General features: G+C 42.6%; 1 protein-coding gene across 1 annotated transcript in view; it reads right to left on the reverse strand.

The window, feature by feature from the left end:
• Positions 1-14,468, reverse strand: part of spast (spastin) — a 65,699-nt gene that overhangs the window by 18,918 nt on the left and 32,313 nt on the right. The window contains exons 6-7 of the mRNA XM_063039809.1: positions 11,737-11,830; positions 7,419-7,493 (exon numbers count right to left, since the gene is read on the reverse strand). Coding sequence (XP_062895879.1) covers positions 7,419-7,493; positions 11,737-11,830 — 169 coding nt within the window. The remainder of the gene's footprint in view (positions 1-7,418; positions 7,494-11,736; positions 11,831-14,468) is intronic.

The following is a 14,468-nucleotide window of genomic DNA, read 5'->3' on the forward strand; positions in this document are numbered from 1 at the left end:
TAATGAAATATAGCCACTGTCATGCCTTCTTTGTAATTGCATCAATGTGTTGGGCCCAGGATAGATCTCCAGGAACTTGCAACTGCTCACCCTTTCCACTTCTGATCCCTCGAATTCCCTTTCCTGAAGTCCACAGTCAATTCCTTGGTCTTACTGACAATGAGTGCAAGGTTGTTGCTGTGACACCACTCAACCAGCTGATTTACCTTACTCTTGTATGCCTCCTCATCACCATCTGAAATTTTGCCAACAATTTTACCATTGGCAAATTTATAGATGCTGTTTGAACTGATGGTTAGGACTATTAGGTCCGATCTCATAAGAGAAATCAGCCTTATTTGCCACATGTACATCGAAACATAGTGTTGTTTGTTATACAGTGTGAGGATGTGCTGGGGCAGCCCACAAGTGTCACTATGCTTCCAACACTAACGTAGCATGCCCACAACTTACTAACCCAAACCCTGTACGTCTTTCAGATGTGGGAGGAAACAAGAGCACCCAGAGGAAAATCGTGCAGTCACACGGAGAACGTACAAACTCCTTAGCGACAGTGACAGGAACTGAACCACAATCACTGACTCTGAAGCACTGCACTAAGTATTGCTACCATGTTGCATATGAGGTCAAAGAAAGGAAGTAAGCAGCAGAGGCTGCTAAAGGATGGTTTTATCATTACCAAAAAGGTGTCCAAACTTTTTAGATTTGGCAAAGGATACAGAACTCAGTGCTGATTTACCCAATACAACCAAATTCACAAGTGAATGGTTGCAACAGCTATCTGACAAAAATGCTTTAATCTCCATTTCTTGGATACAAGAGAGCAGAGATGAAAGCCCAATTCCTGCTGCTGCCTGCAAGGAGTTTGTCCATTCTCCCCATGACCACATGGGTTTCCTCTGGTGCTTCAGTTCCCTCCCACATTCCGAAGATGTACGGGTTAGGGTTAGCAAGTTGTGGGCGTGCTATGCTGGCACTAAAGCAGAAGAGATTTGCAAGCTGCTCCCAGCACATCTCGGTCTGTGTTGGTCGTTGACACAAACACCATATTTCACTATATGTTTCAATATACACATGACAAATAAAGCTAATATTTAATCCACTGGAGAGAACAACTGATGCAAGAGAGCTGTGGTTCCACTTAGTCAACAGTAACAAAGGCAGTGGAGAGAGCATGAATGGGCATTCGCAGCCATAAAAAAAAATGTCCTAATAAATTTACAGACTAGATAAACAGTTTGAAAATTATGTACTTTTTTTCCTTCGAGAAAGAAATACAATTAGGAAAGGGAAGGGGAATGTGGGAAATATTAAGCCAGAATAATGGAACACTTTCTGATCTTCAAGTAATTTATTTAGAACCTTTAACAGAGATGACAGAACCAATCACAGAACATAATTAGACAATAATTTATTATAAGTTCTAATGAGATTTTTAGCATTCAATTGAATGTTAACTGCAGCTCACTTCAACATCTATTTAAAACGTGAATGCCGCCCTCTCTCCACACTGTACTCAGGGTCAGCTTTGACTATGCACTCAAGTCTTGAGATTTAAACCCAAAACACCCAACAAACAGCCCCACTGAGAATTTAGAATTAAAAATGTATGTCTAAAAACACCATGCATGTAATAATGCAAAACAAGATTCTGTAAACCTAAACACAAAAGAATGAATCACTATTTTTTAAAAACTTCATACAAAAGCAAACAGACAAATCTGGAAGTGGATTTTACCCACACTGTGAAACAAGTCATGTTGAAACTCATCACCCTGCAGTGTACCCATCGACAAGTTTTCTTTTCCCACTTGTGTTGTTTACATTACTGACAAAGACCTCCCACGAGACCATACTCAAGTCCTGTTAACTAACTAGCTTCAAATGTGACCTTTGCTGAGAAATAGCTGTTAATAAATCTGTAACATTAATATGCAAATCTCTTATGCCAGCTTTTTAGCTGAGACAGCATTCTGTTCAACAACATAAAGGAGGCATTGTTTTTAAAGTCAAGAGAACCCGGCAGGCTCTGACATTGTTTTTAGACACTACCATGAGTGGTGCCTTTACATTGAGAATTTTAACTGTGATTCAAGTTAAGCCTGCCATGAAGCATAATGATGAAAGAAGCTATTCAATAAGTAACAGCCATAACTGGGCAGCGCAGTAGCATAGCAGTTAGTGCAATGCTATTACAGCTTGGGGCACTGGAGTTCAGAGTTCAATTCTCGCGTCCCTCCGTAAGGTGTCCACACATCTTTCCTGTGGAATGCGCGAGTTTTCTCCAGGTGCTTTGTTTCCTCTCACAGTCCAAAGACGCATCAGTTAGGAGGTCATTGCAAATTGTCTTGTGACTAGGTCAGGGTTAAATTGGGGGGTGCTTGGAGGGCCTGTCCCACGCTGTATCATAATAATAATAATAATAATAAGTAATAACTGGGAAGAAGTTGGTCAACAGGTGTAATATGCTCTCAGGGCTGCTGTTCTTGGCGCAGGAATAACTCAGTGGATGGCATCTATGGAGGGGAACAAACAATCAATGCTTTGGGCCAAGTCCTTTCTTCAGGACTGGAAAGGAAAGAAGAAGCCAGAACAAGTTGGGGTGGGGGGAGGGGGGGAAGTAGTACAAGCTGGCAGGTGATAGGTGAGAGCAGGTGAGGAGGAAGGAGCGGGATGGGAGGTGATAGAGGGAAAAGGTAAAGCCCAAAGAAGGAATCTGATAGGAGAGGACAGTGGACCATGAGGGAAAAGGGAAGCAGGAGGGTTTTCTCTGGATCTCCAGCACCTGCAGAATCTCTTGTATTCATGATCTGATGCAGGTGTGGCCTATTCCTGATCCTTTGCCTCAGTAATCATGCAGGCGTCTTCCAGTTTATTTGAGGGTCCAAGATGGAGCATATCTGACAGGTCATGATGGATTAGTCCCTTGAGAATAGGGGCAAAACTGTCCCCAACATTGCCATCATCCTGAAGACTATCTTTATGTGTGGCTGTGTCAGTTAATGAGGATACAAAATACATAATACCTATTTAACAGTGAAAAGCCTTGAAGGAGTGGATATGGAGAGGATGTTTCCTATGGTGGAGAGTCTAAGATCAGAGGACACAGCCTCAGAATAGAGGGGTGTCCTTTTAGAACAGAGATGAGGAGGAATTTCTTTAGCCAGCGAGTGGTGAATCTGCAGAATTCATTGCCATAGACAGTTGTGGAGCCCAAGTCTTTATGTGTATTTAAGGCAGAGGTTGACAGATTCTTGATTGGTCAGCACATGAAGGGATACAGGGAGAAGGCAGGAGACTGGGGCTGAGAGGAAAATTGGATCAGCCATGATGAAATGGTGGAGCAGACTCGATGGGCCAAAATGACCTAATTCTGCCCCTTTCTCTTATGGTCTTACATGAGCACCGTACTGAGGCTTCACTTGTCTCCTCTACCACACAATGCCCCAGTCAGCTGGACTTTGCTGCACCTTTGACTGCAAGTCCATCGGGCAGTGAACAGCACTGAATGTACTGTAGACACTGTGGGACAGGGACACTATGGATTATGAATTTGTCATCTGAGCAAACAGTCCAAATAATGAAGCATTCTGTCGTATTGCCAGATCTGACAACGAAGCACCAAGGCCTTGCTTGGCCAGTGGTGAGAGGTGCCCTCTCAGTCAGAGCTTTCCTCTATGGAAGAGATGTACCCTTCACATGTGCTGTACTTGGGACAGCCATAGCACGGAAGAGATGGTCACGCATCTGTCTCTTTGCAGGCTGTGGACTTGCTAACAGGATGTGGAGATGGACGCAAGGGTCCATGTCCCTATTCATCCCAGCAATGCGTAGCAGCGGACTCTGATCTCGGGCACATACACCAAGCCAGACAAGTGCTGCTGGAAAGACATCAACCCCGTGAAACTCCCTCTGGTCTGTCTGAAACCTGCTGGTCTTCCAGATTCAGGGATGCAGACTGGCATACTGCAGGCTGCAGGACTATGTACTGAAGGACACACTGAATCTTGGTGCAGCCAATGCACCGTGGGAAACGACTACAGTACGAGTTCCTTCCACTGCTGCATTGGGGGGGGGGGAGGGGAGGCGGGGAGGGCGGGTTGGGAGGAAAAGTTGGATGAGGAATCCTCTCAAACAATGAAAGGGGCATCAACTCAGTGACCCACACCAGGGGAAGTGCTGCTGTGCTGGTTTTGATTTTCCTTTACAGTTTATACTACTGAACGGAACAACCAGAGATGATAAGGTTTTGCTTTGCACTGTTTCTTCCTTTGTATATTTTTTTATATAATGAATAAAGTCTATTGTTGAAAGAAACAAAATACTAGTATCTGCCAAAGTGTATTGGTGAGCCCTCAACCAAATTAGTTAACGTGGAAACGTAAACTCCAGATTGAAGTCAATTGTGATCCTGAGTGAGAACTGAACCATCAAGATTACCATCTTTCAAATGGGAGACAAGACAAAAGAGACAATTTCTAACACAATAGCAATTAGCACACTGTTATATTCCGAGTTTGCTATGGACAAAGAGTCTAGCTCACTTCGTTTGTCACAGCCAAAGAACACTTTTGAACTGAAAAGTGCAAGTTAATACCTCCTCAGATTAAAGGTTAGAAACATAGAAAACATACAGCACAATACAGGTCCTTCAGCCCACAAAGTTGTGCCGAACATGTCCTTACCTTAGAAATTACCTGCTACCCAGAGCCCTCTATTTTTCTAAACTCCATGTACCTATCCAGGAGTCTCTTAAAAGACCCTATCATATCCACCTCCCCCACTGTCACTGGCAGCCCATTCCACGCACTCACCACTCTCTGAGTAAAAAACTGATACCCTGACTTAACTGATATTCTGTACCTACTTCCAAGCACCTTAAAACTGTGCCTTCTCGTGCTAGCTATTTCAGCCCTGGGAAAAAGCCTCTGATTATCCACACGATCAATGCCTCTCATCATCTTATACACCTCTGTCAGGTCACCTCTCATCCTCCATCGCTCCAAGGAGAAAAGGAGCACAAGACATAGGAGCAGAATTAGGCCATTTGGCCCATCAAGATCCCCCTGGTTCTACTGGAATGCAATTTTTATTCCTTTCATTTTGGTCATCTTTCAGTTACTCTAACCCCATAATCCACCCATACATTTACTGTTCCCTTATATACATTTCACATTGTAAACTACACTATGTTTAACAAGTGTTTCTGAAAAGATGAGTTGCATTGAATTGCCCATTTTGGTTCCAGCCTTTGTCAAAGAGCATAGAACATTACGGCACACTGAAGGCCCTTTAGCCTACAATTTGTGCTGACCTTTTAACCTATTCCAAAAGCAAATTAATCCTTCCCTTCTACATAACCTCCCATTTTTCTTATCCATGTGCCTATCTAAGAGTTCTTTAAATGTCCCTAATGTCTCAGCCTCTACCAATATCCACAGCAGGGTGTTCCACGCATCCACTACTCTCTGAAGAAAACTTACCCCTGACAATCTCCTATATTTTCCTCCAATTATGAACCCCTGCTGGAGCCATTTCTGCCCTGGGAAAAATTCTCTGACTATCACTCAATCAAAGGATTAATGAGTAGCTTTTCTACTCTCTCTATTTTTTACCCTCAGATCAAAAGGAAAAAACTTTGGTAGGCAAACTTTTATCTTTGATCTCCCGCAATGCAGTTTATACACATTGCAGCTGATAACTAGCGGTCATCCCAATTACAGACTGAGTTGCCAGTTCCACATGACCACAGGCACAACTATCGGCAGACAATAACACGAGCATCCACCATGTTCCAGTCCTGTGTCTTCCTGTCACAAGGGCTTGGAATCTGCAGTCACAGCTAGACCAACACTGAATGAAAGCCACTGTGTGCTTTGAATTGGACAGCTATTGTTCAAGGGGGATGGTATACCACGGGCATAAAATGAGTGTGGGAGAATCAGGCGTCAACTTCAGCAGCTTAAACTGCATTTGAAAACAGGCTCATTTGGATCCTGTCAAGAAAGTTGAGCACAAATCAGCCTGTTAAACTGCAGGGACCAGCTGGAGTCTGTGCAAGCCACACAGCAGGAGATCAATAGTGTACACACTGCAAGAGAAAGTACAGAACCCTCAGGATTATGATTACGATATCTGCTCAAAGTGACAGAACTCCGACGGACAGGAATACTAATAAATTACACAAAGAGCTGGAGGAGCTCAGTAACATCTATGAAGAGGAATAAATTGTTGACAATTCCAGCCGAGACCCTTCATCAGGATCAAAATGTTGACTGTTTATTCCTCTCCCTGACCTGCTGACTTTCTCCAGCAGTTTGCATGTGTTCCCCAATACTTCCAGCATCTGCTGAACCTTTTGTGTTTATCAGTCCTTAGTCACGAAAATTAAATTTATGACCGATAACTTTGTAGCATTTGATGACTCTGGGGCTGTACTTACTGGAGTTTAGAAGGATTGGGGGGGGGGGGGAGAGAGAGAGAGAGAGAAGAGGAGGAGTATAATTGAAACCTATTGAATACTGAAAAGCCTCGATGGAGACAGATGAGTAAAAGACTTTTCCAATAGTGGGAGAGTCAAGGACCGGAAGACACAGCCTCAGAATATAAGGACATCCCTTCAGAATACAGATGAAGAGGAATTTCTTTAGCCAGAGGTTGGTGAACCTGTGAAATTCATTGCCACAGACAGCTGTGGAGGTCAATGGGTATATTTAAAGTGGAGGTCGATAGGTACATAATTAATAAGGGCATCAAAAGTTATGGAGATAAGGCAGGAGAATGGGATTGAGAAAGACAATAATCAGCCATGACCGAATTGTGGAGCAGACTTAGTTAGACAAAAGGCCCAATTCTACTCCTATGTATTACGGTCTTAAACAGCTCAGTATTATATTTAGCACTATATTTACAACACAGGAGGCAAACATCTTATATTTTTTTGAAAATGTAAAATCCCCCAAGTACATGGCCACATTCATTTGAAGATGAAGTGAATAGGTGACTAATAAGGATATTGTAATTATAGGGCCTTTTCATTTTTTGAAATTTCATCACTATTATAATATAAATAGCATATCAGACAATTTGTATTCAACCAAAATGTGCTGCAATCAACCAACTTACCAGAGAAAACAGTTCTTCAAAACACTGACTTTCTACATCCAGTAGAGGGCACAATTCAATTTCTGATCCAAGAGCGTTTTGATGACCTAAACTATGTGCTCAAGTGTCTTAACAGGGGTCTTACTTCCTTCCAATTTGACTATCCACTGAGCCTCATCAGACATTAAAAACCACATCCATTCAGCGATACAAATTAAATTAGGAAAACAAAAGTGCAGTAGGCGAGTAAAACAAGGGTAATCTTGAAGCACCACAGCTTTGGTTTTGTTCACGTGCATTGGATATTTACATACCAACATTGTTTTCCCATTTCCGGGTGGGCCAAACAAGAGCAATCCTCGAGCTGGAGCTCTTAGCCCTGTGAACAACTTGAGGCAAGAAAAGAGGAAAAACAAATTAAAGATTAGGTCATGCCCAAAGCCAGCAAAATGTCATTAAATAGCATCTGTATCAAATTCAAGTTTAATTATTATTCAACTTTACACAAATACAGCCGAACGAAACTGTTTCTATGGGAAGAAGGTGGAAATACACACAGCACATTCAAAATAGCAAGCACACAAAGAAATATATATACTCAAAGTTCAAAATAAATTTATTATCCAAGTACATATCTGTCATCAAATACTACCTTCAGATTCATTTTCTTGCAGACGTTCACGGTAGAGCAAAACGACAACAGAATTTATGAAAAACTATACACAAAGAATGATAAAAAGAACAATGTGCAAAAGACAAACTGTGCAACAAAAAAAATTAATATTGAGACCTTGAGTTGTAGAGTCCTTGAAAGTGAGTCCATAGGTTGTGTGCAGTGATCATTTCAGTGTTCAGGTGAGTGAAGTTGTTCACACTGGTTCAGGAACCTGATAGCTGTAGGGCAAACATGAGGAAATCTGCAGATGCTGGAATTTCAAGCAACACACATAAAAAATGCTGGTGAACTTAGTACCTCTTCCTATAGATGCTGCCTGGCCTGCTGCGTTCATCAGCATTTTTTTTTAATGTGTGTTAGTTGTAGGGCAATAACTGTTCCTGAACCTGGTGCTATGGGACCCAAGGCTCCTGTACCTTCTTCCTGATGACAGCCACAAGAGGAGAACATGGCTTGGATGGTGGTGGTCCTGGATGATCAACGCTGCTTTCTTGTGCCAGCGTTCCCTGTAGTCACTGACTCGATGCAAGTAAATGCCAGTCTCTACATAGCAAGGTGCATAAAGCTCCATCCCACAGAACCCTATGGCACAATTTATTGAGGATGGCTTGGCTTTGGGGGGAAATAGCTCCCACACAAAGCTAAATGAGTTGCTACAGGATAATATGTAGTTGAGCCAAATGAATGATTTTTCTTTTTTAAACTTACACTTGCAGGATGTGGGTGTCACTGCCGGGGTTTAACTTGTTACCCATCTCCACTTGGCATACAACACAGTTTAAACTCACAATTTTTAATCTTATTTTGTTTAGGGATACTGCATGGTAACAGATCCTTCCGACCCAATGAGACAGTGCCATCCAGTTACAGCCATGTGACCAACCAACCTACTAAACCACGTCTTTGGAACGTGGAGAAACTTCAGGACCCAGAGGACACCTACTTGGTCACAGGGAGAACATATAAACTCCATACAGACAGCAGAGGGAATTAAACCCAGGTTGCTGGCAGCATAGTAGCATTAGGCTACTTGCTCCAATTCTACAATAAGACAGTCATTAATGATTCGCATCAGGTAGAGACTTCTTTAGTTATAAAATGGCTAGAAATAGATTCGCTGCTACAGTGACAAATTAATCGTGTGCTTGCTTTCAACAGGAAACTAAGTAAAGATGGGGAGAATGGAATGTGAAGATCTAGTGTAAAATTAAGGTATGTCCAGGTTAGCTTAGGTGAGAGATGAGCACCAGTGTGGATCCATCGACCTCCAACATCACTATTGCTAAATTCACCACCCTGGGAATGAGAGCCATCATCAGCTAAAATCCCAACTCCACCAACTACATTAACAACAAGGCTAGATAAGATCAGAAGCTGGGTATTCTGCAGCTAGACATTCACCCCCGATAACACTAATGCAATCACAGATTCTTCCTACCTTGGGCCTGGTATCGATGGACTACTGGATGACAGCAGCTCCAATAACTAAGCAAGCTTAACATCTTTAAAGAAAATCAACGTACTTGAACGATGGCCTATAAAATGATCTGAGTATTTGTTCGCTCCAGCACAAGATACAAAATACACCATACAATATACAATGCAATTACTCGATTAGGTGACAGCACTTCCTTTGCCCACAACTTCACCAACCAGATCTAAGATTCAGATTTATTTGTCACATGCACACTAAAACATAGTGAAGTGTGTCGTTTGTGTTAACAACCAGCACACCCAAAGCCTGGAAATGTCGCCACATATTCCGGTGCCAACAAAGCACGCTCATAAAACTCAGCAGAACACACCAATCAACAAAACAGCAGCAGCGAAACAAGCCCCGCTCCTCCCTCCCTCTCACCCATCCACATACAGTCCTTCAACCCCAGGAAAGGCTGCCTTCAGCCTCCAGCGAACTTGTGGATTCATAGATACTGAGCCCTGACTTCCCCAGTGGACTGAGATTCACCAAGCATAACAAGAGCAGAAACATTAACAGATGAAAGATCCCCTCCAAGCGACACACTGTCCTGATTTGAAAAGGTATCTCTGGGCCTAAACCCTAGCACCCTCCCAAACAGCACAGTGGGAGTACCTTCACAAGAAAGGCAGCAGCGGTTCCAGGAGAAAGCTCACGACCAACTTTGGACCAGGGCAACAAATTTTGGCTTTGCCAGGTTTATACTGATCTCAAAAAAAAAAAGAAAGAAAGAAAGAAAGGGCCAGGTTTATTGTGTAAATCTAGAGTAACTGGGAATTAGGGAACTTAACATTCAATACAGTGGAAGTTACGTAGATGCTGGAATCGGAACATAAACACTGGAATCAGAACATAAGCAATCTGCTGGAGCAACTCAACAGGTCAAGTGGTATATGTGGAGGATAAGGAATTGTCAACATTTCAGGTTAATACCTCACTGCTCAGGTTAGAAGAGCAACACATATTCCATCTGAAAAGACTGCAACCTGATGGCATGAATTCTTTATCTTCTGGAAACTTCTACCCCCCCCCACCCCACCCACATCTTTTTCTAGTCCCCATTCCGGTTCCCCTCTCACCTCTTCGCTTCATGAGCTCATCACTTCCCTCAAGTTCCCTTCCTCCTTCCCTTTCATCCACAGTCCATTATCCTCTCCCATTAGAATCCTCCTCCTCCACCAATCACCTTCCAGCTTCTTACTTCATCCCCCGCCTCCCCTAACCTCACCTATCAACTGCCAACATGTACTCCTCCCCCCCTACTTTCTTGTTCTGGCTTCTGACCCCTTCTTTTGATGGAGGGTTTTGAGTGGGTTGCTCTGAATTTTAGAATGTTTTCAGTATAAAAATGGAGGGCCCATGCTCAAATTTCCCTTTGCCTCCTTTGTTATTATTTTGGAGTTCTCTTGCAGAATGACTTCCCATCTGTTCCTTGACCTTATTATTGATAAATTCAGCATGATATCTGAATTGCATCCAGCACTTAACTGTAAAAGCCACTCTTCATTAATTGATCTTTACGAGATGACTTTAGATTCTCTGCCAAGTTCAAGCAACCATAAGCCAACGATGAGAAATCACTCTTCTTATGAGCCCTTAGTTCATTGGTAGAGAAAACAAGCAGCCCAGCAGTGTTGACAACTCAAGGCAAGGGCAATAGGCAGGGAGCCCAATTTATTAGTTATTATGAACCCTTTCTTACAGTAGGCTGCTCAAGTGAGTGTAAAAATGTATTCAAAATTTCACTAAAAATATTGCCCAGTCCATCACAGGCAAAGCCCTCTCCACATGTACAAGGAGCAGTGCCACAGAAAACAGCATCCCATCCAAGACCCCGCCACCCAGGCCATGCTCTCTTCACGCTACTACCAGCTGGCAGGAGGTACAGAAGCCTTGGGTCCTATATCATTAAGTTCAGGAACAGTTATTACTTTACAACATCAGGCACCTGAAACAGCATGAATAACTTCACTCACTTCCACACTGAAATGACAACCACCAATGGATTTGCTTTCAAGGACACTACAACTCAGCAGCATTATTTATTTACTTTTTTATTATTATTATTGTCTTCTTTTGCACTTTGGTTGTTTGTCAGTCTTTGTTATTTATAGTTTTTGATAAATTCTATTGTATTTCTTTATTTTCCTGTATACGTCAAGAAAACGAATCTCGAGGTAGTTTTGGGCAACATATACATTCTTTGATAATAAAGTCACTTTGAACTTTGACTACTACTTCTCTGATCTCCCACTCTAGAAGTGTCACACATCCTCAGCTACCCTCTTCCTTTACGTGTACCCATGGCAACTCTGGCTGTTTGTGTTTATATTACTTGCTAGATTACACTCATAATTAACACACTCCCTCAGTACATGTCACCACCCTGATGCAGGCCCCTGTAAAATACTCAGTGTTCTGGTCCAACACTAGCATACACATGGCAAAAGGAACATCCCAAGGAGCGAGCATTGCTTACTTCAGGCCTGAGAGTTGGAAGAATGACAATCTCCTGCAATGCCTGCTTCGCCAGCTCCTGGCCAGCAACATCTTCAAAACGGACAGATGGTGCACTGCGTAAAGGGAGACATTAATAAACGTTACTTACAGCACCGTCCAGGGCCATACAGACACTTTAAAATCCACAGCTTTACAACCACACACCCAATTACAGCAAAACTTCAATAATCCCACCTCTTGGATGTGACCCACAAGATGATGTTTTAACTGACCTTAACCTTGGTCTCTTTAAACTGACTGGGATCTTGTTCCCTGCTCCAACTTTAGGCTTACCAGGTTCACTGAAAATTTTATGGTATGTAACACATTACCAAAAAAAATAGTAAACATGTTTTGGGGTTTCAATAGGAGCAACACCCAGCAGACCATAAAATCTGAAGTCCCATTTGTACCAGATTAAATGGAGTTTTACTGTACCTAGTTCCCCTTTACTCACATTGTCAACCCCTGCAGGACAGGAACAACTACTAGAATAAATATTGTTAATAAACAAAAGCCCTCCTCTTTAAAAAAAAACACCTACAAATCTCTCCCACATTCCACCGTATTCATGGGAGGGGTGGTTGTTGGGAGAATGCATTAATACTATACTGGTATGGAGAGGGCACTGCACAGGATCGGAATAATTTGCAGAGGGTTGCAAACTTTGCCAGGTCCATTATGGGTACTAGCCTCCACAGCATCGAGGACACCTTGAAAAGGTGGCATCCATCATTAAGGACCCCTACCACCCAGGACGTGCCCTCTTCTCATTGCTACCCTCAGGAAGGAGGTAAAGGAACTTGACGGCACCATGCTGAACATTTTAGGAGCAGCTTCTTCCCCTCTCCCATCAGATTTCTGATTGGACAAGGAACCAACCCATGGCACTACTTTACTATTTTTGCAGTCTTTTTGCACTAAATTTTAAACTTTTTAAAATATATTTATTATAATTTACAGTTTTCCTTTACATATTGCAATGTACTGCTGCTGCAAAACATCTAACTTCATGACATACATCAGCAATAAACCTGATTCTGATACTGTTCCGCCAACCATTACTTCTGAAGCAACAGTTGATGTCAAAACCAGCCAACAATCCGAACTTGAGCAATGTGGGGTTGGGACGAGTGGATAAGGGGAGACAAGGCACCTTGAAATATTATTTCTGCTCTTGATTACAATCCTTTGTACACTTGAAGGGAAAGACAGGAACATGACATACTGTGATAAAAGGGCAGATGTTTGCCATAAAGCCTACAAGACCCAATGGATACAGCCCTATCCATCACAGGTAAAGCCCTCCCTAACGATGAGCACATCTACCCTAGCGCTGTCGCAGGAAAGCAGCATCCATCATCAAGGACCCCCCGCCGCCCAGGCCATGCTCCATTCTCACCTCTGCTATCAGGAAGGTGGTACTGGAGTCTCAGGACCTGCACCACCATATTCAGGTGCAGTTACTACCCCTCAACTATTGGGCTCGTGAACTAGAGAGAATAGCTTCACTTAACTTTACTTGACCATCACTGAAATGTTCCCACTAAACTGAACTCACTTTCAAGGACTCACTTCCTCAATATTTATTGCTTATTGTCTTTCTTTAAAGATTTTTTTAAAATGATTACAAGACCTTGCTGGACATTAAAAACTTAAAAGTACTGCAGGTCCACTCCACCTGAGAGTTGGTCATTGGCAGAGAAACCAAAGGCAGCATGAAGACAGTGTGAAGTCTAACAGTGAGTGATGGTCTTAGTGGAATGCTGCAAATCCGGTTCACTGGTTTATGGACGAACAGCGGGCACACAACAGAGCAGTTACGCGGCCTTGGTCGAAGCAACGACTAGGCCTCAAGCCACAGTGCTGCCTGTTTGCAGCCATCCAGGAGGGAGTCTGTGCCAGAGGCAGTGTGGTGCAGTGTCCATGCTGGTGGTGTCAGTGCTGCCCTCTAGTATTTGCTCAGCAGAAGACAAGCTGTATTGTGTTTGCAGACTGCTGCAATGTTCATGGACTCAAGGATTTGGACTATATTTTTTATGTGACTATTTTACCGCCATCTTACGTGTGCAATGTGCTTTGTGCTGTGTATGACAGTTGGTACTGTAGCTTACACCTTGGCCCTGGAGAAATGCTATTTCATTTGGCTGTATTCATGGGTTCCCGTGTATGGGTGAATGACAAGTAAACTTAAACTTATTATTACTACTACTACTTTTCTCCTCCCTTTCTTTTTGTATTTGCATAGTCCATTGTTCCCCCCCCCCCCGCCCCGCACATTAGTTGCTGTCCTCCCTATTGGATGTGGTCGTTTAATGATTCCATTGTGTTTCTTGTATTTACTGTGATTGCCTGCAAGAAACTGAATTTCAGGGCTGTATATGGTTAACATATACATACTTTGATAACAAATTTACTTTGAACATAGTAATATTTACTTTCTGTAGTTGCAGGAATACAGAACACTGATGAAACACACAACAGCCCAAAAGTCAGTACCAGCTTATGAATACCTGTTACCATTTTGATACCGAACAACATCTTCCTGGTCACTTGGAAATGAAACAGAAGTACTCCCCTGACACTACTCCATAATATTCATGATATTGATACAGTACCATCTACTACCATAACTGGACTGGGCTAGACCATTATATGTGACTAATACGTGTGATTAAGAAAATTCACATCTCAGTCAACAAATTCAAATTC

This window comes from Mobula hypostoma, chromosome 2 (genome assembly GCF_963921235.1).
Source record: "Mobula hypostoma chromosome 2, sMobHyp1.1, whole genome shotgun sequence".
In the NCBI taxonomy this organism is placed as follows: domain Eukaryota; kingdom Metazoa; phylum Chordata; class Chondrichthyes; order Myliobatiformes; family Myliobatidae; genus Mobula; species Mobula hypostoma.